Source organism: Dermacentor andersoni, chromosome 1 (genome assembly GCF_023375885.2).
Source record: "Dermacentor andersoni chromosome 1, qqDerAnde1_hic_scaffold, whole genome shotgun sequence".
Lineage (NCBI taxonomy): Eukaryota > Metazoa > Arthropoda > Arachnida > Ixodida > Ixodidae > Dermacentor > Dermacentor andersoni.
This window is the reverse complement of record NC_092814.1, coordinates 89,620,041-89,644,435: the sequence shown is the minus strand read 5'-3', so window position 1 is coordinate 89,644,435 and position 24,395 is coordinate 89,620,041. Positions and strand designations below refer to the sequence as shown.

Genomic DNA, 24,395 nt, shown 5'->3' with positions numbered 1-24,395 from the left:
CTTTTGCTAAACATTTGTGCAGAGTTTTGAAAGATGCATATGACTGAAAGTTCTGTTATCAAATCATATGTTGTGCTGTCTACACTATTTGTTGTGCACGTAGATGCAGCAAATGTCCAACCAGAACCTACTTGTACAGATCGATCATGCTTCATTGCTTTGATGCACTTGCAAAGTGTACTCACTATGCATATGTTGTGTGGTACTGTGTCACCAGGACATACCTAAAATGAATAATGTTTTATAGTTTGTGCACTTCACATTGACAGCACCCAAGACAAAGATACTGTGTGATGAAATAGCTGTTAACCATGAACACTGTACGACTGTTATTTATAAAATGATGGCCAATATTCCAATAGGCTATTACTTTGTTTAGATGCACACTGAGGAAGATGGGAAGAAGAAAGAAATTAAAACTTTTATTTATGCCACATCCCAGTACAAAGCTGTCTTCATTTATTCTGTGTTTAATTAAATTCTGCAGAGTTGAGACGCCTATAATGTTTGACGTAACATGTGTATCTTTTCCATGAATGCCTGTACCTGTAGGCCATTCAGTGTGCCACTCCAGGCATTTCCATGCTTAAATGATGATCCCACAATCACTGCATCTGCTGCAAAAAAGTCTTCAATGTTGCTCTCTGTAATTCCTGATCCAAGCAATATGGGCACTGTTGCTTCCGCTTTTCCATCTGCAAACCAGTAATACATGCCGTCATATGAAGAGCTCCCATTTCCAAAGGGCTGTAATACAAGAATGCAACATGACAGAGGCTTGTGATTGTGGGTAATTATCAGCAGCCAATGAGCTGGCACATGCGGTTGCATTGCATGAAAAAACAAAACCATGCTGGCTACTAAGTTCACTAACAGAAGCAGCACATGCACTGGAATCTTCATTTAACTCCAACAACAAGCAACATTTCACAAAGGCACACCTTGCAGTTCAGTGACACTGGGTGGCAGGCCTGTAGCACCTCCAGTCAGGATGATGCCATCACACTGAAAGAATTCAGCTGCTTTCATTGTTTCCAGGACACTGATGTCACTTGTAATTGCATGTGAACTGGCCAGGATGAAATGACATGTTGACAATAATGAGACGTTACTGGCTGGACTAGGGCAAGAATGTGATGTGAAAAAAAAAGGTGATCTGATGCTGACCAGTGTTTTTTCTTTATATCGGCGAACACAAGAATGTCCTGGGCATCAATAGTGCGTCTGTAGCGCAGCAGCTCGCCTGCACAGGATTCCATAATACCTTCATCTGCCACATGCCCAAACACGAAGCCTTCAGCACGCACAAACTGAAAACCTGCACACAATATGGTTTGTGAGCTCCCAGAAATGCATCTTGTTCTAGGTGTAGTTGCTGCATCAAGAGTAAAGGTCAAACCAAACATGCTTCATGAATTTTTTTTTTTTTTTACATAAAGGTATACTTTTATACAGCTGTTCCTTATTAATATGGAAACTTTGGTTTCCAACCAATACCGTCCATAATGTGGGTTGTCAGTAATAACGAATCTTTTTGGAATATACTAAAAAAAAAAATTACTGACGGAAAGCACTTAAATAAAGTTTGTCTCCAAGGTTGCACTGCAGATTGTAATTGACAAAATCCGAGCAAGGTAAGTGCATTATTCTGGCCATTGCTATCTTTAAAAAAAATCGAAGTGCAGTTTGAAGTGGCTAGCAAGCCATGAGGATTGTGACGGCATGCTTCACGTTGATGGAATTTCCAATGACAGACCTCTCGCTCAAAGCATATCAATAAAACACAAAATAATGTTGCAAGGATAGCTACATCTTGTTTAAGCTAGCATGTAGGAGAAAAAAAGCTGTTCTGTCTCCACTGACTTTTACACACGAGATGTTGGCAAAATGGCTAAAGGGAGTAGAAGGCCCAGCTTTCACCTTGAGAAATTGTGTGCTTCAAAAAGCATGTGAGCACTAAAGCCATCACGTGGTTGCCGCGGCAGTAGAGGCACTGGCAAGTCTGGTCACGCTGACGGCTGTCGATATTGCCATTAACGGCATGCCGCTCGTGTTGCCCCACCAGTATATGTAGAGCTTTGAGCTCCTTTCATTTTAAGGCAGTTATATATATATATATATATATATATATATACACAAACATGTTGGCAAACAACAAACAAACAAACAAACATGTTGGCAGGCTGGTCAGTTTGAATCCATGATAGAGAGTGTAAGCGTAACTGAACGAGGACGTAGAAAGAAACAGATGCGCAGAGACAGCACTGCCTCTGTGTATCTGCTTCTTCTTAAAGTATTTGCAGAGGCTGAAAGGCAGGGCTGAGCCTTCTTGTTTCTGAGGACAAGGGCACCGTGGCGCTACCTATTTTATGTGTGTGGAGTTTGTGAGGAAGCAGTGAAGCCGCTTCTATATGACGTGGTAGTTGCGTGCATTTCATGGCTGACACGTGGCTGGCATCTAGTAAAGGATGCAATGCATAGGGTTTAAGAAGGCAATGTTCCTCTGTGCAGTAATCACACAGTTTGCATGTATATTTGGTCTGTCCTGCGTAAGGATAATAGAAGCAGAGTCCTGCGTAAGAAAATTGAAGGCTGAAGGTTGAGGAAAAGGGGATCTGAGCCCCCCATTCCCGAAGACTGGAGGGGATCAAGCCCCTGGTCTCACTTTTAGGCATAGCAGTTTATTATTTAGCATCTTTTTAAAGCAATGTGCAAGGCTGTAGTATTACACTGTTTTCCTTCAACCAAAACAACACTCTACGTGCATCCTGGTGATGTGCTGTTCCCTTGTTTCATTACCGTCGTTGTCATGATGCACCACATAACAAAACGCTGTTGTTTTTAATTTACAAGCTTCTCAGTTATTGACCAGACGTCCAGTGGTGAACTGCATTATATGCATATGTCAAATAGTGTAATGAAAACTTTGGTTTTTTTTTTCTGTCTTCTTTTTTACCAAACAGGTTCTACACAAACATCATATTTCACTTTGCCTAGAAGATGGAAAATATTCTATATTTGATTTGATATTCAGAGGCCAGTTTTATTGATTATTTGCATTCAGTTCATTCTGGAAATTTTATTATTCAAACACCCATATTTATAAGCATGCATAAAAAAATGCAACACACAATATAGGAAGGTCCTGGCAAACATCTGAAATGAGATCTTTTGGCTTAATGACACTTCTTCATCGATACATCATCGTGACGATCCCTGCTTGTGTCTTCATTCACCAGACCTCAAGTTATTTCTCAACCCATCTTCTCTATGGCAACTTGAAGTAGACTGTTGAGCAAGCGACTGCTATACCATATATATGCTGACCTTTCTATGCCAACCCCCCAAATGCAAGGTTATTTATTGGGACTAACTTGGTTCTGATCTCTAATCACCTATGATTTCATTTCGCTTGGATCCTACTCCTGACCTTCAGGCCACCCTTGGAGTTGCTAGGTTGACATCACACCTGGGTAAGGCTGAGCTGCACCTTGATCTCCATCTCCTCAGACTATGGGCAGCACAATGCAGGGTAGAACATTAAGCATCCAGGCAACCATCCTTAATTCAAGCAGAAGTCTGCCTCCATCATCTCGCCGCGGAACCCAGATTGCAGAGCCTGTCAAATGGACTGGGTTTTATCTTTGGGACAGTCTTCATCCACGGCATCTTTTTGTTGTACCTCAGGCCACAGAGTAGAGCTGCTGAGCACCTGAACCCAATGCAAGTGTCGCCTTGCTTCAAACCTTCCGCTTAATTCATTGCCCAGAGATGTGCACTGTCATAGAGACAGTCCTTGCTATTTGCACATTTGGCATTTTTGTGTCTCACCAGGTGGTGGGCTTCTTATCTTGCCAACGAGTTTCACACAGCTCTGCGCTGGCTCCATTATTACTCAACCTTCGAGTGCTTACCATTGCCTGTACTCTAGCGGACCTATGAGAGATACGAATATGGTACCTGATCTCCACTGTCTCCACATGGCCTATCCACCCATATGCAGAGAAACATGTTTTTCCAAATGTTCTAGATGAGACAGGTTCTTGGTCCAAAGGCTGGAGCGCTTACTGGAAAAGGCAGCTGAAAGCATTTTTTGCGCCAGCAAACAAGGACGGAAGGGAGACGACACCACAATGCACTTGTGGTGTCGTCTCCCTTCCGTCCTTGTTTGCTGGCGCTAAAATTGCTTTCAGTTTACCAACACGCCCAACAAATGGCAATGCTGGAAAAGGCAGCCCTTAACTCAGTAACTGGTCATCAAGGCTGCCATCAGCTGTAAAGCAGACCTTTGTCTCTTACCCTTTATGGTCGCCTTGCTATGCACACAAGTCTGTTTGCATTTTAGGTCTTGGCATCGAGTCTTCTCACTTGGCCGTGCCCAAACATCGAGAAACTAATTGTCTGCACAGATTCGACCCAAGTGGCAAAATAACTTCGCAAGGACTTGAACAGATCGCCTTTCTCGGACAAATGCATGTAGTAGTGTTGACATTCGCATACCTTGTGTGAATAGACCAATCTCGCTACGTTCAGAGAGCATGTGTACCTAACTTGCCATATCCATGACATTGGTAGTCCTTGCCACTTTAGTTGGGTCCAAGATAGCCTCTAGGTGAATGCCAAGGTAAGCATCATCGTCTATTTCATCTGAGGATTTCTGGCAGCGTTTATGTCTTCTCAGTCCTGGTCCAATTGCGAAATCTTTGTTTTTGCCTTCCAAGTGTTATGGCTAGTAGGTCATGGTAAAAATAATGGGGTGGGGAGGTGACTGAAACAAAAAGAAAACTATGTGCTTCAAACCTCAGTAACTACAGCTGCCCTTCAGTCCATTATGGGCTACTATTACTTATTGCATCCTTTGTGGCCACGTTTGTCTTCTCCAGGCCACTTTTCAGCAGACTTCCAATAACAGATCTCCAGCCAACATATCTGTTATTGCTCTTCCCGCGAAACTCTCTGACACTTATGACTGCATAAAACAAATTCTGTACGTTCGGGTTCAGATTTTTCCAAGCATCATGAATGAATGACTCAAAATGTGGTCATTCGGTTACACTGGAAACAATCTAGTAAAGCATAATCACTCAACACATTGATTCTTGCAAAAAGGCAAAGGGGAGGAATTACCTGTGGCTGCTGCAACTGCTAGTGCACTTTTATTATTTCCAGCAAGTATTTGTACACCACAGGGCAAAGAAGGAAGTATCCTTTTTACTTCTGTGCAGACACGTGTCATGAAAGAAGTCAATTCTGGTCCAGCCTGATTAGGTTTGACATAGGGAATGTCAAACATGTTTTCTACAAGGACACCATCCTGAAGAAAGAACACAAAAGCATCTTCAAGTGCACTGCTGCCTTTCGGCTGAAAAAAATTTTGGTCTTAAATAATAGGGTGTTTAAGCTACGTTAGAAAAATGGCTGTAGGTTTACAGGGCCCCTAAACCACCCCGAACTCTAAAATTAGTTAAATAGTGGCTGATGTGTACTAGTCTACAACAAACACAAATAATTTTTTGAATTGGTGCGGTACCAGTAAAGTTACAGGCATCTGATAAATGACTATGTGGCTGCCGCAGTTTCTTTATTGCCTTCGCTACCCTCCTCAGTGACGCTCTCTTCTCCTTGCCACATTCTCTTGCCAATTTAATGCAGTGCAGCAAAAGCCACTTGTCGCGTCAACATAGCAGAAGAAATGCTCCTTCATTGTCCACACAATGCTTCATGAAAAGGCTCAGTGGCATACAATCGGCGAGCTCCCCTCCATTCTCAGAACACACTGTTGGCTCTTGTCAGGTCGGCCCTGTCATTCCTCGTTGGCCAACCAATCAACAGATTTTTACCCTGGTGACATCACCTGGTGCACCCTGTCAACATCATGATGTGCGAAGGAGGCGCTGGAAAGGCCAGGAGAAGAGCACAGGATTGCTTTTTTTGAATTTTTGGTGTACCCCACAGCGTGTAGCATTGCCGCACTTGCCAAAGTTGATTATCAAAACCTCCTGTACACAATGCGAGTGTTTATTATAAATGTGTAAAAAAATTTGACATTTTTTTACGAGTGCTTTAGGGACCCTTTAACAATGCAACAATTTAACAAAAAATATGGTAGCAGTGCTAAATATACACTGTTTTCATGTATGGCCATTCATGCACAATAGAGTTTATCCTGTTCTTTTTCTTCCTATAAATGTTTAAGACCTAGTCAAATAGATTGTGCACAAAGCAGAAACACAATTCGTTGTTAAACATACAACAGCATCACATTGCTACATTAATGTGAGGATAAAGGTGGGTCGCCTCTAAACCTCCTCACCAACTTTATAATCTTTTATTTATTCAACCTTGTACAAGATCGTAGCATGGCGAGTACACAAAGAAGTTTTGAAAGAGAGAAGAGCAAAAAAAAAATTTTTTTATATCAATACAAAGCACAAACTAAAAACAAGCGAGGTGGCTGCCAAAAAATGAGAGTATGTTGAATGTGTGATGTTTAATGGTGCAAGGGCCAGGTATGGCCAAAGAGCGCCATGCTAGTGTTAATGAGTTAGCAGTGGACTGATGAGTTCTGTGAAGCTGATGTGACGTGGCTATAAAGGGGCCTAAAATAGTTGCTGTAAATTGCATAAAATCTACGTGTAATAAGATTATGGCAATGACTAATGACGTGTACCATGAGAATTAAAATGCATTGCAAAAGAACGATGCATTATACAAAATATGTGAGATGCTAAAATTGCCTAGAGCACTACTGCCTCACTAGAGCCTTTGAAATACAAGGGCCTAAAGGCATGTGCTATACAAAAACAACTATCATAGCGGCATCCTCTGGAAAGAGGATGCACTACGAATTTAATGGGCTTATAACATGTAGCACAACATTGTTCAAGAAAGCGAGGACTGCTTTGGGTATTAAAAAGCGGTTCTTCACCAAGACACACAGCCGGATGAAGAGGGACACAATAGCAGTATGCAAGAGGAAAATGTTTCTTCCTGTCTCTTTCGGCTTCCCGACACTCTAGGAAGATGTGAAGGATGGTCAACCTGTCACCACATCTACCACAGGTTGGAGGCTCGTTGCCAGATAAGAGGAAGTTATGAGTGCCAAATGTGTGTTCTATTGTGAGTCTAGTGAAAAGGACATCTGTTCTTCGTGTTTTCATAGTTGGGGGCCAGAAACCTAACTTCGGCTTGATCACGTGAAACTTATTGCTCATTTCAGCATCCCACAAGAGTTGCCAGTGGCTTCTCAGTTTGATTTGTAGGAAAGGTTTCATGTCTGTGGCAGGGGCATCAGCAGAATGAATACCCTGCGATGCTATTGATTTGGCAATTTCGTTGCCAGGCGCATTACCCTCAGTTCCTCTGTGGCCATAAACCCAGCATATTACTATATGTCTATGTGATAAATAAATGTTTGTAGCATAAGAGTGAGTAAAGTTCAATAAAAACAGGATGTGAATATGACTGCTCTGTCAAGTTTTAATTTCTGTATATGTTTTACCACAGACAGTACTGCATAGGCTTCTGCAGTGAAGATACTTGTTAGGGGGTTCAATACGTCAGGTTCAGAAAAAGAGGGACCAACAGCAGCGTAAGATATGCCAGCATGTGATTTTGACATGTCTGTGTAGAATTCGGGGCAGGAGTACTTGATTGAAGCTCACAGAAATGCGTAGCGATTTCGAGCTTGGGAGTGTGCTTTGTGAACTCTACAAAGGGTACATCACATTCTATCACCTGCCACTCCCAGGGCGGCAATAGCTTAGCTGAAGGCATTAGGCGATGTTCGAGAATTGGGACATCCATTTCTTCACTAAGTTCTCTCACATGCAGTGAGGTAATCAGAAGGTCTATTACGAAAAAGTGTTGCACACGTCAAGTCATTAATGGTTGTGCAACATGAATGTTCCCGATTAGAGTGCACTTTTAGAAAATAGGTGAAGCTGATGTATGTTCTCTGAAAATGGAGTGACTACTCATCTGACTACGTATAGGCTTTCGACAGGGCTTGTTCTAAATGCGCCAGTGGCCAGACGGATACCCATATCGTGAACAGGATCTAGCATCTTTATCGCGCTCGGGGCAGCAGAGTGATATACCACAGCACCATAGTCCAATTGCGATGAAATTAAGCTCCTGTAAAGATTCAATGAATACTTCCTGTCACTACCCCATGTTGTGTGGGATAGGTATTTAAGTTCATTGTTTTTAGACATTTTGCTTTAAGATATCTTATGTGTGGAATGAAAGTAAGCCTACAGTCAAGTACAACACCTAGAAACTTGTGCTCTTTGTTCACAGGTATTTGATGCCCATACATTTGGACAGTGGGATTTGCAGCAAGCCCTTTCTTCCTGGTGAAGAGAACACAAGAACTTTTGTCGGGGTTCACTTTGAACCCGTTTGCATCCGCCCACTTAGAGACTTCATTCAGGCACTGTTGTACTTGTCTCTCACACTATTAAATTGCAGGATTTGAAACCTATTTGTATGTCGTCTACGTAGATAGAATAAAAAATAGCTGGTGGTAATGAGACACGGAGTGTGTTCATCTTAACGATGGATAGTGCGCAGCTGAGTATGCCTCCCTGAGGTACACCAGGTTTTTGTATAAATGGGCATGGCAGTGCATTACCTATCTTTACCTGGAATGTGCGGTTGTGTAGGTCGCTTTCTATAATTTTTAACATATTGCTGCGGATTCCCAGCGCAGACAGGTCACACACGATTCCGTAACGGCAAGTTGTATTGTACGCCTTTTCCATATCGAACAAACACAGATAGGAAGGATTGTTTATGTACGAAGGTGTCACGAATGTTTGCTTCAATGCACACCAAATGGTCAGTTGTAGACTGTCCAAGTCCAAAACCACACTGATACAGATCAAGAAGTTTGTTTGACTTAACAAAGTGTAAAAGGCGATGGTTTACTATTTTTTCAAAACGTTCACATATACAACTTGTGAGGGCGATTGGGCGGTAGCTTGTTACTAATGTGGGGTCTTTGCCTTGTTTCAGAATCGGAAGGACAACGGATTCTTTCCATGCAGTAGGAAGGTATCCGGCAGCCCATATAACATTGAGAAGTACGAGTAGCGTTATTTTAGTATCGCTGTGGAGATGTTTAAGCATGTCGTACATGATTCTGTCAGGTCCAGGTGCAGAGTTCTGACATGCAGCCAAGGAGGCTGTCAACTTGGCAATGTTAAAAGGCAGATTATAGGATTCGTTCCGTCTGCATTTGCGGTTGATGGCCTCACATTCTGCTATTTGTTTGTGCTTTAGGAATGCCTTCGAATAATGATTAGAACTGGAAACGCGCTCAATATGTTCCCCAAGAGCGTCAGCTTGATCTTCCAAGCTGTTCCCTTCATCGTTTACTAGGGGCAACGAATGAATTTCTTGTCCCTTTAGCTTTCTAAGCCCGTCCCATACTTTAGCTTCTTGAGTATATGAATTTATAGCTGAAAGAAATCTCTGCCAGCTTGCCTTCTTTGCCTGTCATCACATTCTTCTTCCCTGGGATTTAACCTGTTTAAATTCTAACAAAAATTTCGACGTAGGACATTCACATAATTTGCCCCAAGTTTTATTTTGTCTCCTCCATGCCTCTCTACAATCGTCATTCCACCAGGGGCCCGTCTTTTCAATGAAGTACCACTTATTTGAGGGATGAACTTTTCTGCTGCATCAATGATAAAAGCGGTAAAATATGATTTGGCATGATCTGTACTAAAATTACTTATAAAATCTGGTGATATGAAGGTGGATTCCTTAAAACATTTCCAATTAGCCTCGGCTAGTTTCCAGCGAGGGACATGTGGAGGGGAGTCATGTTGTGTTACTAGGTTTAGAGTTACTGGAAAGTGATCACTTCCAAATGGATATTTAATAACACACCATTCTAAATCAGGGAAGATAGAAGCAGAGCCAATAGACAGGTCTATTGAGTACGAATTATGATGTAGATTATAATATGTCGGTTCTTTCTTATTGAAGAGGCACACACTGGAGGTTAAAAGGAAGTTTTCAATGAGTCGACCTCTCGCGTCGCATTGCGAGTCTCCCCACATTGTGCTATGAGCGTTAAAATCTCCCACGAGTATGTAAGTCTCGAGAAGCTAATCAATGAGGTTATTAATTAAAGTCTGTTTCTTCAAGATGCTGGTTCGGGGGTACATAAATGGAACTTACAGTTACTAATTTATTAAAAAGAATGGCCCGAACTGATACTACCTCAAGGGGAGTGTTAAGGGCGACGGGTCGGCAAGCGACAGACTTGATGGCTACTATTGCTACATCACCAGATGCGGTAGCCTTGTCGCGGTCTTTCCGGAAGATGGTGTAATTGCGAAGGAAATTAGTGTTAGTAGGTTTCAAATGTGTCTCTTGAACACACAGCAACTTTGGATTGTGTTTGTGTAGTAGTTCTATAATGTCGTCGAGGTTATGAAGAAGTCCACTGACATTCCACTGTGGTATCTGTGTCTCCATTGTGATAAATGTGTTGCATGCTGTGCGTTAAGAGACAAGAATTAGCTCACATGCCCTGACGCCGCACTGTTTGTCTTTTTTGGAGCAATTGCGAGAATTTCGCCGCCCCTTAGGCACTGACGGCGCCGTCTGGGTGGTCGTTGTGTCTATCGCCTCTTGCGAGGTGCTAGCCACGCGCTCTTCCGAGCGCTGAGTTTGACGTGAAGGCCTCAACACGTTGGATGAGACCTTTGAGGTCGCCTGCCTGGAGGCCGATGGCCCCTTCTGCTAGGGTGGCGGAGCAGCGCTAGCTGCAACCACAAGGGAGGGGGGCAGATGGTGTCACTGCTGACTCACTGCATGTGGGCTGAACAGCCGCTGGACGCCGTTGTGTCGCTGCCCCCTGCTGCCTCGCATCAGCAAAGGTGTTCTTTGGCAGGTAGAAACCCCCCTGTGTGCCTCCTTGAAATGTATGTTTTCTTTTACTTTAATTGTTGCAATTTATTTTTTCCAAGATGGGGGCACACCCATGAGTATGCAGCGTGCTCCCCATCACAGTTTACACAGTGGAGAGGGTTCTCATAAGATTCAGAGGTATGTTCATGGGCACTGCATTTCGCACAGGTTTGGCGGCCTCAGCAGCTTTGTGAACTGTGACTGAAATGCTTTGAACTGCGACCGAAAATTTGGCACCTATGGCCGAACATGAAGCTTGCTGTACCCGGCCTCGATGAACACGGGCAAAACACTTGAGCCAAAAGTAAGTATCGGGTGCTTGGTTTGGATTTCCTTATTGTCACGCCTCATCCTGGCAGCGGCCGCCACATTTCTATGGGGGTGAAATGTGAAACCGCCCTTCTACTTAAAGTTACACACATCAAAGAACCCCAGGTGGTCCAAATTTCTGGAGTACCCCTCCCTCCCTACAGCGTGCCTCATAATCGGGTCATGGTTTTGGCACGTAAAACCCCATAATTTTAATTAACTGTTTTATGTAAAGGCTTATACTCTGGCAGTACTCTGGTCTTCTGATAAAAGATCAAAAAGATCGAAGTAATATGACAGAAAAATTTGCTTCTATTCCACGGACCCTTTACTTGATCTTTTTTTTTGGAGGGGGGGGGGGGGGGCGAGCTCGGAAATGCCGAGTCACAAGTACCATTTAACAGAGCATGTTATTTAGCATATTGCTTAACTGGGGAATAATCATACGGCTACAAACGCCACCGCATTTCTTTTACACTTCTGCTTCTTCGCAAGAGCTTGGAAATGCCGAACTAGAAGTACCATTTAACAGAGCATACTTTTCGCACATTGCTTGCTATGACTGAAGAATAATCATACGGCTACATACGACACCGCATTTCTTGTACACTTCTGCTTCTTCGCAAGCTGTATCCACAATTTGACTGCATTTCATTTTGTTGAAAGGTGTACCTGGGAAGGAAGATGTTGCATGGTATCATTACAAGCACGTATCCGTATAGCAGGCATATCACGAACCTGGTAAAGCTGGCACATGTATCATGCCAATAACAGCGCAATGTGTGGATTTGAAGACTTGGCGGAACTTAAGCAACGAAGTCATTTTTGGCCGACACGCATTCCCAGTCTGACGAGATAGATCGTAGGTCGTCTTTGCTATCGCCGTGGTTGCGGCGTGCTGATATGGGCGATACGCTAGTTTTGCTTTTGTTGAAGAGCTAGATCACGTACGACAGCCATGCGCCTCTCCATACCCTTGAATGTTTTTTTTTTCTATTTTCTCTTTTACTTTGACGCAATACAACGACCAAGTCCAACTAAACGCTGGTCCAGCTTAGTCCAACTAGAGTCTAGTCCAACGGAGACAAACACGAGGCGTAGTGCTCAGCGATGGAAACATACTCCGAGTGCGTGGCATGCCGCCACTTTTTTATACTTGATTCACGTTTATGTGGGCTTGTCCAAGGCACGCAAGGGCGCAAAAAGGCTGCCCATGCCCCAAAGACTTGTGACCTGAACCTGCCAGGGTTACATGTTACACATTAGACACAAGTAGCGCTGGGTAATCGCTGTGGGACCACGGTCGGTGCAAAAAGCGCTCAGATCACGTTTCGATTTTAAAACGCTGAGCACTACCATTGGCACAGTACGCTTCGGTGCTCTGTGATGCTACAGCCTGGCGCATACCTGGCATCAGAGGACTGCATCACAGAACACGGCATTGCCACAGTTGATCAATCGGAAGCATGTAAGGTTCATCCTACAGAACTTGGGAGGTTCCTCCAAAAATACACCAGCTCCAAAATGTCTACCAAACGTGCAAGCAACGCACCAAACCGATGTCTAAGCATTCGTCTTTAATTTCTAGTTTGTTCTAAATCTAGGCAGCAGTTGTTACTAGTCTGGGCACAATGATTCAAAATCTTCGCGCGTATGACGCGCGCGCAGCATGGCGCACGCGCGCGAAGCGGGCTCGTCACTGGTAGTACGGAGAAGTTCAAGTAGTTTCGCGAACGTTGCGCGCGTTGCCGTTCTTTTTATTTGTTAGAGAAGAACATATGCGTAACATGAAAACTGCATGTAAAGCGCTCTGTTTGCGTGCAGCTTTTAGGCATCTTTGATCATGAAGTGGTGGTGCTTGTTCCTCATCAGAGGTGCGTTTGGTTGTTCTCGTGTGGATTTATATTGCGACGTACTATAACAAACTGTATCTTTTTAGATGATGCAGGGAAGGATACTGTGGAAGAATATTTTCGCCGTTTGAAAGTGCTGACAGCTTCGACGTCATGGAAGGTGCGATTTGCTGCCAATCACTTGCTACCGCTGATGCCCCATCAAGAGATTCACTTCGCGATCTTGCCATTTCTCCTGAGCACCTGTGAGGAACTTGAGGTACGTACTTTTTATTGGAATCTTTCTGTTAGCAAGCATAGGGAGATAATTAATTTTTTTCCATTATTATTCTCGTGCTGCTGCTGAAGGTGTCGTGGAAGTCGAGCAAGCTAGGTTCGTTCGAGGGCGATTTGCAAAGCTGGCTAGACGACGTTGCAAGGTTGAAAGACACCTACGAGTTTCCATCTCAGCTGTCGTCGTATGTGTTCTATTCCGTTTGCTTGAAGCTAAGGGTTGTGTCTGTTCTTCAACATATGATCTTTACTTCAGGGCCGAAGGTGGCAGTGCTGCAAAGCGTATCCATGACCTGCTCGACAAGTTGCCAATTCCTGGTATGTTGCGCACAAAAGACACTTCCAAAGAATTCATATTAAATGTGACTTTGTTTTGGTTTCGTTACAGGAACCCATACCTTTGAGGTTATAATTGAAAGAAATCTGTTTAGTGACTTGGATGTCAAGTAAGTCTGCGGTTTCCATGTCAGGTTCCGTTCCGAAAACTCGAAGCGGGACCAACATAAATCTTGAACATTATTCTAGCTATTCCTCAAGCTTTTTGCTGCAATTTCTCGGATTGCATTGTTGCTTCACATTTATACTTGTGGGGGAGGGGGGGGGGGTTGCACAGTTACTGAAATGGAGTGTGGTCCCATAATAATAACAAATGTAGCCCCGGTATTGTATTGTTTCGTGGTGCACAGCTGTATAAGTGTATGTAAAGCATTTGCGCACCATTCAATCTGCGGCTTGTGAAGTCAAGACAGGTCTGGGTTGGTAATTCATAACAGATTGTTTAGCGGCACAAATAAAAAAAATTGCAGTGTCTATTCACCCCGCACTCACGTCGAGGTACATGTAAACTGGTAGCGAAGCTTCCATAGAAGCCCACATGTCAAGAAAATGGTGGCTCGTTGCAACCGTCGCCATCTACGTATTGGGGGGGACAACTAACAGCAAGCAAAAATAAGAAGTGATGGAAATGGCAGTGACATCATGATCTTATGCTGCTTGGCACGAATGCTTGAATTTATTTAGCATCTGGCATTTCGACCGCTACGCCAGCAGTTATTTTTCTTTTGAGGCTGAGGTGAGCTTGCAACTCGCCTCAGCTGAAGCGCCAGCGTGTCATTAAACTACAGGAGTGGCGTATGTCTTAATGTGGACATAATTAGGCCGTTATTGATGGCAATTGCTCTAGTAGGTTCCTTAGGAAGGTGAATAGGATGGAAATAAATACAGTACCACAGAGGTTTCAAAAGCAACTTCACTTTTATTCGTCTAGAATAATGCAACCAATATAACTGTCCAAACAAAACATCTTTCAATCGATGAAAATACCATGGCCAGCACACAGTCGTAATGTATAGCAACGTATGTGAAACCTTTTCACATAATCATTCACAATTTCATGTGACACCATGTAGTCATATCCAACAGTTATCAGACAAGAGAACATTGCTCTGCATTATCATTTAGAAAACATTCGACTTAGTAATTTTGCTACTCGTCGGACAGTCGGAGCCTGTGTTACGGAGTCAATGAACATAGTGCGACATTTCTTCATGGAGCACTCCACATTTATCGTCACGACGAGAGACAGCACATTGGATGCCGCAGCGTGAACTCGCACGATAACAAAAAACCTGCACTCACACCTTTCACCAATGAATGCCGTGTGCTAGATCACTCAAAATTTGAAGTGAAGTGCGCGCCACACTTTGAACAAATGCAAGGAAATAAAAAACTCTGATAAATCACCGCATTCAAATTAGCAACACCATTCCGCACAACATAATAGTTGGTTTGCGCAGTCTTGCCAAGTCTTGCGCGAGAATTGCTGGTTGGTAGGAGTCACCAAGAGCGAACCAATAAATTGTGAAATCTAAAAAAATTGACATTTGTTGTTTTTGTATAGCAAAAATATTTGAACTGAATATTTACTTGTATGACAGTATTCTGATTAAAGATCTTCAAACATTTCTTTTTTTCACATAAGTATTCTAGTTTCAGTGTTTGTACCCCCCTTACCTAGTCGCGCTTCAATCGTGCACCACTAAGTGATATTGCTGACGATAGGTTTCGGCATGCTTTTCGTTACAAGCTTTGCAACCTATTTAGATGGACCTTGCTCACTTCCTAGTGGCGTTCGGAAGTCAGGTGACAAACTGCTGGGAAAAGCTGCGTGCAGGCCTGCAGGTGTGCCCTAACCTAATCGAACCTTCCGAGAGCCACTTCCGAGAGTAATTTCAGAAATTCTTCTGGCTGCCGGGAAAATAGACGCTGCCTAAAAGATGGATCAGGAACCAGACAATTGTGCATTTCTTAAGGTTATAAGTCAGTGCATGTTTGCCCTTGGCCTCATCCTCGCTTCACCTGTGCTGTTAAACAGTGATTTACGAGGTGTCCTTTAGTTTATAGTATTTCTTCACAATTTTACCCTTACTCAGCCCCTCTCACACAGGCACTTCAGGTGAAAATTATGTGCAGATTGAGTACTGCTGCATGGTCAAGCTTGCTCAACATTGATCTTCCACACTTGGTGCTATGATTGCACTCAGAAAGTTCACTGCAGGTCGACTTCCTTCTTTTTGTGTGACTGGTATTACTAAATTACTTGATGGAAAACACGGGGAATGCGGGATATGGAAATTCAAGACGATGAGAAAAACGAGAACAAGGTGAAAGCAGGAGCCAACGTTTCGACAAGTGGACTTGTCTTCTTCAAGGCGACCTATGCTTTTTTCGCCACAGTATGTATAGGTGGGGTTCTTCTAAAGGGGAGAGGGTATAAGGCGGGTGGGTGCGGCAACGAGGGAAGGTGTGTTAGCGTGTTGAATTGAGAATAAAGGAATGCTGTGCACAAGGCCAGGCCCCCCCCCTCTGTCAACTACGTGTCAAGGCATGCGTGTTAGCCGGCGTGTCAACAGCGTCTGACACGCCGGCTGAAAAAAACAAAGAAAGAAGGAAGGATATGCCAAGAAGCCAAACTAAGTGTTGTTGCCTATAGCTTGAAATTTAGCATAGCGAATAGATTCTAAAGCTTCCTTTGAAACGTTTATGCCTATTGGTTGCAATGTCTTGAACTTATGGATAAGGTATGATTCTCTGTATTTTCTTTTCTTTCTTTCTTGAACTTATGGATAAGGTATGATTCTCTGTATTTTCTTTCTCGTTCAGAACGAAAATTTGACTGTAAGATGTAGCGTTTAAGTTCATCAAAGTTATGATCTTACATCTTACAGTCAAATTTTCGTTCTGAACGAGAAAGAAAATACAGAGAATCATACCTTATCCATAAGTTCAAGACATTGCAACCAATAGGCATAAACGTTTCAAAGGAAGCTTTAGAATCTATTCGCTATGCTAAATTTCAAGCTATAGGCAACAACACTTAGTTTGGTTTCCTGGCGTATCCTCTTTTTTTTTCCTTTCCTTTCCTCCTTCTTTTTTTTTTTTTTTCAGCCGGCGTGTCAGACGCCGTTGACACGCCGGCTAACACGTGTGCCTTGACACGTGGTTGACAGACAGGGGGGGGGGGAGGAGGTGGCCCTGGCCTTGGCCTTGTGCACAGCATTCCTTTATTCTCAATTCGACACGCTAACACACCTTCCCCCGTTGCCGCACCCACCCGCCTTACACCCTCTCCACTTTAGAAGAACCCTACCTATATATACTGCGGCGAGGAAAGCATATGTTGCCTTGAAGAAGACAAGTCCACTTGTCGAAACGTTGGCTCCTGCTTTCACCTTGTTCTTGTTTTGCTCATCGTCCCAAATTACTTGATGTGGTTTACATGCAAAAGCTTCTCTGAGGTTTTGTGTGAATAAATTTGCCCGTCTGACTTGGGTATAAGTCGGACCACTTGAGGATCATCAACCTGCTACTGCAATATCAGTGCATTGGTTAAAAAAAGAAATACATTCAATTCTGGGGTTTTACGTGCCAAAGCCGAAGTCTGATTATGAGGCCCGCCATAGTGAGGGGGAGGGGGGGGAGGACTCCGAATTAATTTTGACCACCTGCGATTCTTTAACATGCACCCAATGCATGGTACATGAGTGCTTTTGCATTCCGGGCCCATTGAAATGTGGCCACTGTGGCCAGGAATTGAACCTGCGACCTCGTGCTTAGCAGCGCAACGCCATAGCCACTAAGCCACCATGGTAGGTAGGCACTTATCATTTTGTATTTTGCCCCCACTGTAATTTGATCACTGTGGCGAGAAATCGCATCCGTGACTTGTTCAGCAGCAGAATGCCATTGCCACAGAGCCACCACAATGGTACATCGAGCACCACAATACGGACACTACAGCTGCACATGCTGTGTGTTTGTGTGAGCGTGGTGTCTTGGCCACCGGCAGTCCGCCTGCTGCAGCCAGTAAGAAAGAGATAAACGACGATAGCAATTGCCTGTGTACTTCGACCCCTACCACCCGAAACTTTTCTCTGGTTACGGCATTCTTGAACCTCGAGTCTAGTCCATTGCCCCACAGGACAGTTAAAGCAGCGGAAGGCTAGAAAAGAGGAAGCGACATTTGTCAAATTGATTCGGTTAGGGCGAGTACTTATGGCTGGTGCCTTAAGAAGGCTGTGCCATGTGTCATGTGTTCTGCTGTGTAATGGCACAGTCAAAGGGTAAAGGGACCTGCATCACCGAACATCACCGAACATTCACTTTTGAAAGGTGGCTACATGATGTCTCTTGAGGTGGCGCTCATGGTCATTGAAGGAAATCGGTTCATGTGTGTCTTTGGGAACGGGGTCAACTTTTAGTATGTAAGTCAATGCTTATTGCACGTACCTTGCCTTCAATATGAATGCTTCACCCTTTGGACGAAACTGGGAACATTCGTAAGCAGTGATTACTTGCGATTGTGAATTGAAATCTGAAATCTTGAAATGTTGTGAGTATATTTCCCATCAAACATTTGGTCTCACAGCACTTTCCTGCAAGGCCTGTGTGTTTAGACACTACAGCCTCTTGAAGGCAGTTTGGGTGTTCTCTTTCATATTGCTTCAGGGGTACCATTTCCGCTGTGTGTCATACAATATGTGCACAGTCTGTCTTGGTGTGGCTCATAGAGTGGCATTTCTTGCTTACATTTTGCGCATCTTTTTTTATTGCGCTGCTTAGGTCACTTTGATGTAGATTTAGAAGTACAATAAGTAAGAGCTTGTGGCATCCAATAGTGGCCTGTGCTCACTTCTGTTTCTTTTGGTCCCTGTCAAAATTATTGCAGAACCAACGTCTTGCTCTATGGTTCCCTGCTCAGAGCGCATATGTGGCATCATGCCACTTTTAGACCTCTGGGAGTTGGCTCTAATAGTTCACAGCTCAACACTTGGTTGGATCACCTTGGAGTTGCTGGCATTGCCCTTGATGCTGCGTGGATTCCCATGTGGAAAGGAGCAGTCGCTGTGAGTCCATTAATTGTGTCTGAAAGCATTCTGTTTGTACTATAAAAGTACAAGGCCAATTCTTCAACATTTCAATTACTTACCGCATAAAGCGGAATATAGGTTGGCCCGGAACATGGGTTGACCCCTTACCCTGACTTGGCTGGACAATCTGCTAAAGATTGCTCTATAAGAAGAGGGGTGACTTTAGCTATTATTTTTTAAGAAAAATATCAACCTATATTCCGGTATATATGGTAGCCTGACAGAAATAGAAAGGAACAAGTTTTCTATAACTTATTCAACTACAACTATAGAAGGCTTGCACTGATGTTGTTGTGGTCACCATGCTGGAAAACTACTAGCATGATGAAAAGCTGCACCAAAAATGGTTTTGAAGGACTCTGGCTACACATTAACCCATCAGTGTGCAGTGTACTTTCTAAAGTAAAGGAACATTTTCATGTTTAAATAAATAAAGAAAAAACATGCTGTTTAACTCAGTTGCCTATTTTGTTAGGAAGGGCCTTGCGAAGATAACTGCATTGTTACCGTATATACTGGTGTATGGGCCGCACTTTTTTTTTCTAGAATCTTGGCTAGGTGTGGCCCTTACATGAATCAGGCCGATGATGGCCCGCGGAAGGTTCATACTGTTTCCACAACTGTAGCAGTAGGTAAGAGAGACGCAAATGACATAACACTGTAGTAAACGACCTCAGATACTGGACCATTGTCCTTGACCAGTGCTGACCCAAACAGGGCTTCCTTCTCTAGCGGTGAAATGCCATCGATCTGACTGGAAACACTGCCAGCACAGCCGAGATGATGCACCACACAAAGAAATAATTATGCAGTGGTGCCGGCCTGAGTGGCGTCTACAAAAAATGAGCTAGCGTCATCTAGCGGCAGTGGAACTAACTTCACTTTCCAGCGGGTCGTTTTAAATTTTTTTACAAAATTTTGCCCTCCAAAGTGGGAGGGCGCCCCTTACACAACTACATACGGTATGTGTGGGCTGTATGATACCTTTAATCTGTTCTTCACCAAACTTGGAGAAGTCGTGAATACAGCAGGCACTGCTGCACCTACAGATGAATGATTTTTTATGTTTAATGTATGCTTCTGGAACATGAACTTTATGCACAAGTTTTAGAAAAGGATGCTGTAAACGATGAAGATATGACATTCTTATATACTGTGCATTTTCGTAGCATTGTGAAAAAAATTAATGCAGGTGTACATTATAGTACGCTGGGCTTTTGTGTATGCTAGAAGAGTTTCATTGTTCTTGAAATGCATATGATGGTATTTTACCTCTATTCTGGCAAAAATTTTACCTCTGTTCTTTTACAGTGTAAGCTGTTATGGGCTCATTCCAATAGTGGTTTCTCTCCGCAGCCGGTGTCCGTAGCAGCTATCACTGGGAATGAGAAAAATAATGCCCATTTCCTGCCGGCTGCGTGGGGGCCGCTGCGTGGGAGTCGGCTACTCTGCCACTAAGCCACGCCAGTGCTTGCTAGCATGCAGCGGAAGAATGCCCTGTAAATGAATCCTAGCACGCGAGGAGACTTGTGATGTGACATGCGCGATATGTGCACATTTTGGGTTGCAGTTACATATATTACACTAGGTAGAATGCCATGTAGCAGATACACAGGTAAAGGTACAAGGCAGTCAAAAGAAGGTTTGAGGATGAAAAAGAACTTTAAGGAGATGTATACAAGAATGCTAGAAAAGATATATATTGTGTACCTGATCAAATCAAGCTGGCTAGGTGACTATGTCACCGCCACATTTCAAAGGGGATCCCAATAAATCATCAACATCATTAGCATCGTATCATGCCACTTGCAATGTAAAATTTGCGCTGCATAGTGTCTATATGTGCGCCTTTTGCATTGCAGTTGCATACTATTACAGCAGGTGGCATACCATGTAGCAGTTGCATAGGTAGTGGTACATGGTAGATAGAGAAGTCTTCAGGAAGAAAAAGATGATTATGGAGATTTATAAAGATTGATGTAATGAAAAACATGTATGACATATTTGATTAATTCAAACAGGCTAGGTGACTGTTTTCCACCGTCCCGTTTCAAAGGGAATGTCATTAAATCATCCTCATCATTACCATAGTATTGTGCCATCTGACATGCACGCCACGCAGCGTCGATACGTACAAACTTTGCATTGCAGATCCAGTATATTCCACAAGGTGTCTCGGCATGTAGCAGTTGCATGCTGCATGTAGCTGACCCTGGATGTAGCAGGTTAGGTGACTCTGTCACCACCCTGTTTCGAAGGGGATGCCAATAAACCATCATTATCATCATCAACAACAGCAGTGTACCATGCCACGGGTCAAGGGATGTGACATGTGCACCACATAGTCTGGATACCTGTGTTTACTCTTTGGTGCACATTGTGGTGCCTCTTCGCCAGGTACAAACCGCTGCTGAAGAAGCGAATCATAGAGCCACACTTGCGGCTGCAATTAGGCAACATCGGGCTCAGCAGACCCCTGTGCAGAGAGCAGGACAAGTCGGAGGTCACCGTCGATGACGTGTGGACAGTTAGATCGTTCTTGTGAAAATGACTCGAAGAGACTTGGTCACAAAGACTCACCAGTGCGTAGTGCCGAAAGGAGCTCCTATGGAGCCACTCCTCCAGTTTACGCTGTGACTGTGTTACAGGTGCCGTGCAGGCCTGTCACTTTTGTTTTGCTGGCTAGAAAAACTTTCGATTTGGTTGCAGGTATAAATAGGGAATAAGCATCACATCAAAATGGTCGTTATTCCCCCCACCCCATTTTTTTTTTTTTCAAAGAAGAAGACATTCTGTTGTATCCATAGTCAACAATATAGCAAACAATGGCTATTTGTTGTCAGCAAATAGCCATCGATAAATAAAAAAGAATTGAGATATACAGTGAACTCTCATTAAGATTAACTCGGTTAAGCTGAATTCTTGCATATAACAAACAACATGGGAATGTTTGTTTGGTTTTTCATAGACTTGATGGGGTGGGCAAAAAAAATCCGCTTAAAACGAACCGCCTCAGACATGCTCTTCGGCTAAGACGAACATTTGGAGTGACTGCCTCCGCTACCAATCCTGGAAGCTAGGGTGCCTCGATGCGCCGCGCCCGGAGGCGCGCACCTCACTTCAACGCAAACTGAGCAGCGAGAACCCAGTGCATGCAGAGCTACGAGCCATCGGCCCACCGAGACTAGCCCCAAAGCAGATTGTGTTCAAGATAAAGCCTGCGTGACCGTGTGTGGCCGAAGTGCAATCTCCCGCCCTCCCCTCCTCAGTGCCATGCGCGCGACGGAAGACAGTTTGCTTCCGCTCCTCCCTTTCCTCCTTTGTGCACGCGAGTTGAGCCGCCATCGTTGGCTCACTGTCACAGGCTTTCACTCCCACACACAGCATGCGGCGCGCGAGGACGATGTTATCACGAGACAAACCTGGTATGTCCGTATTGCAAATGAAACCTGTGGCAACTGCCAGAGGAGGTCAACCCAGCTCGCCTCCACCTACTTTTCTCCACTGCGATGCCTCACCTCATTTCTCCTTCCCAACTTCGCTCAATGTCACCTAGACTTTCCTCTAGGTTGCGTTGCTTTGCCGCATACTCGGGGCACTCCTTCGTACTTTCGCTAGCTTGGAGCCTGCACCAATGACCTGTGAGGTGGCAGATGCCTGCTTTAACTCTCTAGTGAACTTTTTCGAGCAGCACGAAGGCACAGAAGGATTTTTAAGGTCATTAGGTGACACGACATTGTTTGTGGCTGCTCGCCGATTTGCACAGAAGCGTCAAACATCCATTACGGTCTGGATGAAACCAAGCAAGAGTACCACTTGAAAACAGTTTTCTATTAGGTTCAGCTAAATAAATCCTTTTTATGTCAATTTTCCCCTGTTCTAAGCCTACTTCATTTACCATTTTGAAGTAAGACATTTAGATGCACCTGGTCATGTTGCCAATTATTCTTTTGATAAGATAAACTTCTGATAAGACCAACAAATTTTCACGGATCCTTTGAGCTCGCCTTAAAGGGAGTCTACTGTACTTTATGAAGCGTTTTGATAAAAAAAAGAGTTCATTTATCGTGATTTTAGTCCATATTGTCTAGTCAGTGGGAAAATATAGAAACAACAGTCTGTATATTCAAGATCACCTATGTAATAAAAGGATAACCCCCCATCGGAGCCAGTGGCGGTCTCCATCTCGTTATAGGCCAGACAAGTCTAACTATAATGCGTTTATTTGGATATCACCAAGGGAAGCATGCAACAAGATTGTAATGCAAGAAATTGACTGCCATTGCGAAGAGATCACCGGTCATGCTTAATCTTTTTACCTCCATTGAACCAAATGCTCAGTGTTTTAGAATTTTATGCCTGCGTCCGTTATAAAATATTGTATCTTCATCTGTGATTAATAAATGTTTAGCCCTGCATGCTTCTCTGAAAGCACCACCAAGAACCTACCCCATTACCTGCGTCAGTCATATGTCACTTGACTTGCACAATAAAATTACCAGCCTAAAGCAGGCTAATTAGCAGTAAGCTGCTAATTTTGCCATGAGAAACCTAATTGTACCTATGTAGAGTTTGGCGTGGCTCTTCATTGTAAGCAACAACTTTTAAGACATTCCAGAATATAAAATACGTTCAAAGATCTGCATCAGGTTTTTCTACCATAAAGGCCTAGCATACTTTTTAAAGTACACCATTGTATCTTTTGAAGGAATAAGGCAATACTCGTGAAAACTTTTACAATGCAGTTGCAGAATGGAAATGTCTGGGGGTGCCAAAATCAATCAAATTTGGTGGGCAGATTGTTCTTGGGCCTAATAAGTTAATCTGATCCGCTTACCTCTAGCACTTCAATGGAGGTTTTTGATGTCATGTGCAAGCCATCTTTGCACTAAATTGTAGCATCATAAATTGCTGCAGTAGTATAGCTGGCTGTCTTTGACAGCATGTGGAAAGGCATAAACACAAGCATGTTGGTTGCACCCTTCTTTCTTTCCTGTTCTCAAGATTGATATAAATTGTAATTAACTTCAGCCTTTTATGTTTTCTTTCTTTCTTTTTTATGTGTGTGGTTTGTTTTGTGTTTCTTATTTGTGTGGAACAGGTTGGAAATAGTGCGCCATCGTGCCACTTTGAACTTCAGTGCTCTGTTCCTGTTTTTGAATTGACAGCCTTGAACAAGATTTCTGCAGCTTCTGAGGAGAAATTTTTAAGTGAGGTAAGCTTGCTATCTTTAGTGCTTTATGGGCAGCTGCATGGATCTGCAGTCTTTATAGACTTGTGATAATTACAGACTGAAGGAAAGTGAACTGGTATCCATACGTCGGAACATTAACATCAGGTTTAAAGGAAACTGTGATGCAGAGCCCTGGAAAGTGGTACAATTAAAGGCCAACTAAAACAAAATTCTATACTGCATCAAAATTGTAATTTCAGGCACTGTAGTTACAGAGCTGCCCCTGTGCAAAATTTCAGTGTGGGATACAAATGGATACAAAAAGCTTGAAAAAGTAGTTTATCGTACAAAAAAAAAAAAAAAATTCCACCATTATCATTAGCTAGAAATGACACATAATATAGAGCGTAGAGAACCAATGTGGCACGT

General features: G+C 43.4%; 2 protein-coding genes across 9 annotated transcripts in view; one reads left to right on the top strand and one right to left on the bottom strand.

Moving 5' to 3' along the window:
- Positions 1 to 402: 402 nt before the first annotated feature.
- LOC126544319 (uncharacterized protein F13E9.13, mitochondrial) lies at positions 403 to 12,890 on the bottom strand. 6 transcript variants are annotated; one of them, XM_055061733.2, is made up of 6 exons: positions 12,791 to 12,890; positions 11,828 to 11,910; positions 5,128 to 5,314; positions 1,168 to 1,318; positions 942 to 1,069; positions 403 to 695 (listed from the first exon to the last, which is right to left on the bottom strand). In XM_055061733.2, the coding sequence occupies exons 1-6, from the start codon at positions 12,807 to 12,809 to the stop codon at positions 499 to 501; spliced, it is 765 nt and encodes a 254-aa protein (XP_054917708.1). In that variant the 5' UTR covers positions 12,810 to 12,890; the 3' UTR covers positions 403 to 498. The 6 variants fall into 6 exon arrangements, with proteins under 6 accessions (XP_054917708.1, XP_050047555.1, XP_054917709.1 ...); XM_050191598.3 differs by lacking the exon at positions 12,791 to 12,890 and adding an exon at positions 12,646 to 12,768; XM_055061734.2 differs by lacking the exon at positions 12,791 to 12,890 and adding an exon at positions 11,977 to 12,626 and having other exon boundaries at positions 1,168 to 1,243.
- A 47-nt stretch (positions 12,891 to 12,937) lies between these two features.
- The window catches only part of LOC126544310 (uncharacterized), a 43,997-nt gene continuing 32,539 nt past the window's right edge, over positions 12,938 to 24,395 (top strand). For 2 of the 3 annotated variants that reach the window (XM_050191579.3, XM_050191578.3), the window contains exons 1-7: positions 12,938 to 13,112; positions 13,178 to 13,350; positions 13,440 to 13,549; positions 13,621 to 13,682; positions 13,753 to 13,810; positions 18,592 to 18,769; positions 23,895 to 24,008. In XM_050191579.3, coding sequence (XP_050047536.1) covers positions 13,082 to 13,112; positions 13,178 to 13,350; positions 13,440 to 13,549; positions 13,621 to 13,682; positions 13,753 to 13,810; positions 18,592 to 18,769; positions 23,895 to 24,008 — 726 coding nt within the window. In that variant the 5' untranslated portion in view covers positions 12,938 to 13,081. The remainder of the gene's footprint in view (positions 13,113 to 13,177; positions 13,351 to 13,439; positions 13,550 to 13,620; positions 13,683 to 13,752; positions 13,811 to 18,591; positions 18,770 to 23,894; positions 24,009 to 24,395) is intronic. The other variant, XM_055061732.2, reaches the window with a different exon arrangement.

What these genes read in the sequence shown, in the direction of transcription:
- LOC126544319 (XM_050191597.3), bottom strand. Translation starts at nt 12,061, where the DNA reads ATGACTTCGTTGCTTAAGTTCCGCCAAGTCTTCAAATCCACACATTGC. An exon ending in TGTACAAGAAATGCGGTGTC is followed by an intron (nt 5,315 to 11,827) that starts GTATGTAGCCGT and finishes TTCTTTCTTCAG; the next exon opens with GATGGTGTCCTTGTAGAAAA. An exon ending in GATATAAAGAAAAAACACTG is followed by an intron (nt 1,070 to 1,167) that starts GTCAGCATCAGA and finishes CATCCTGGCCAG; the next exon opens with TTCACATGCAATTACAAGTG.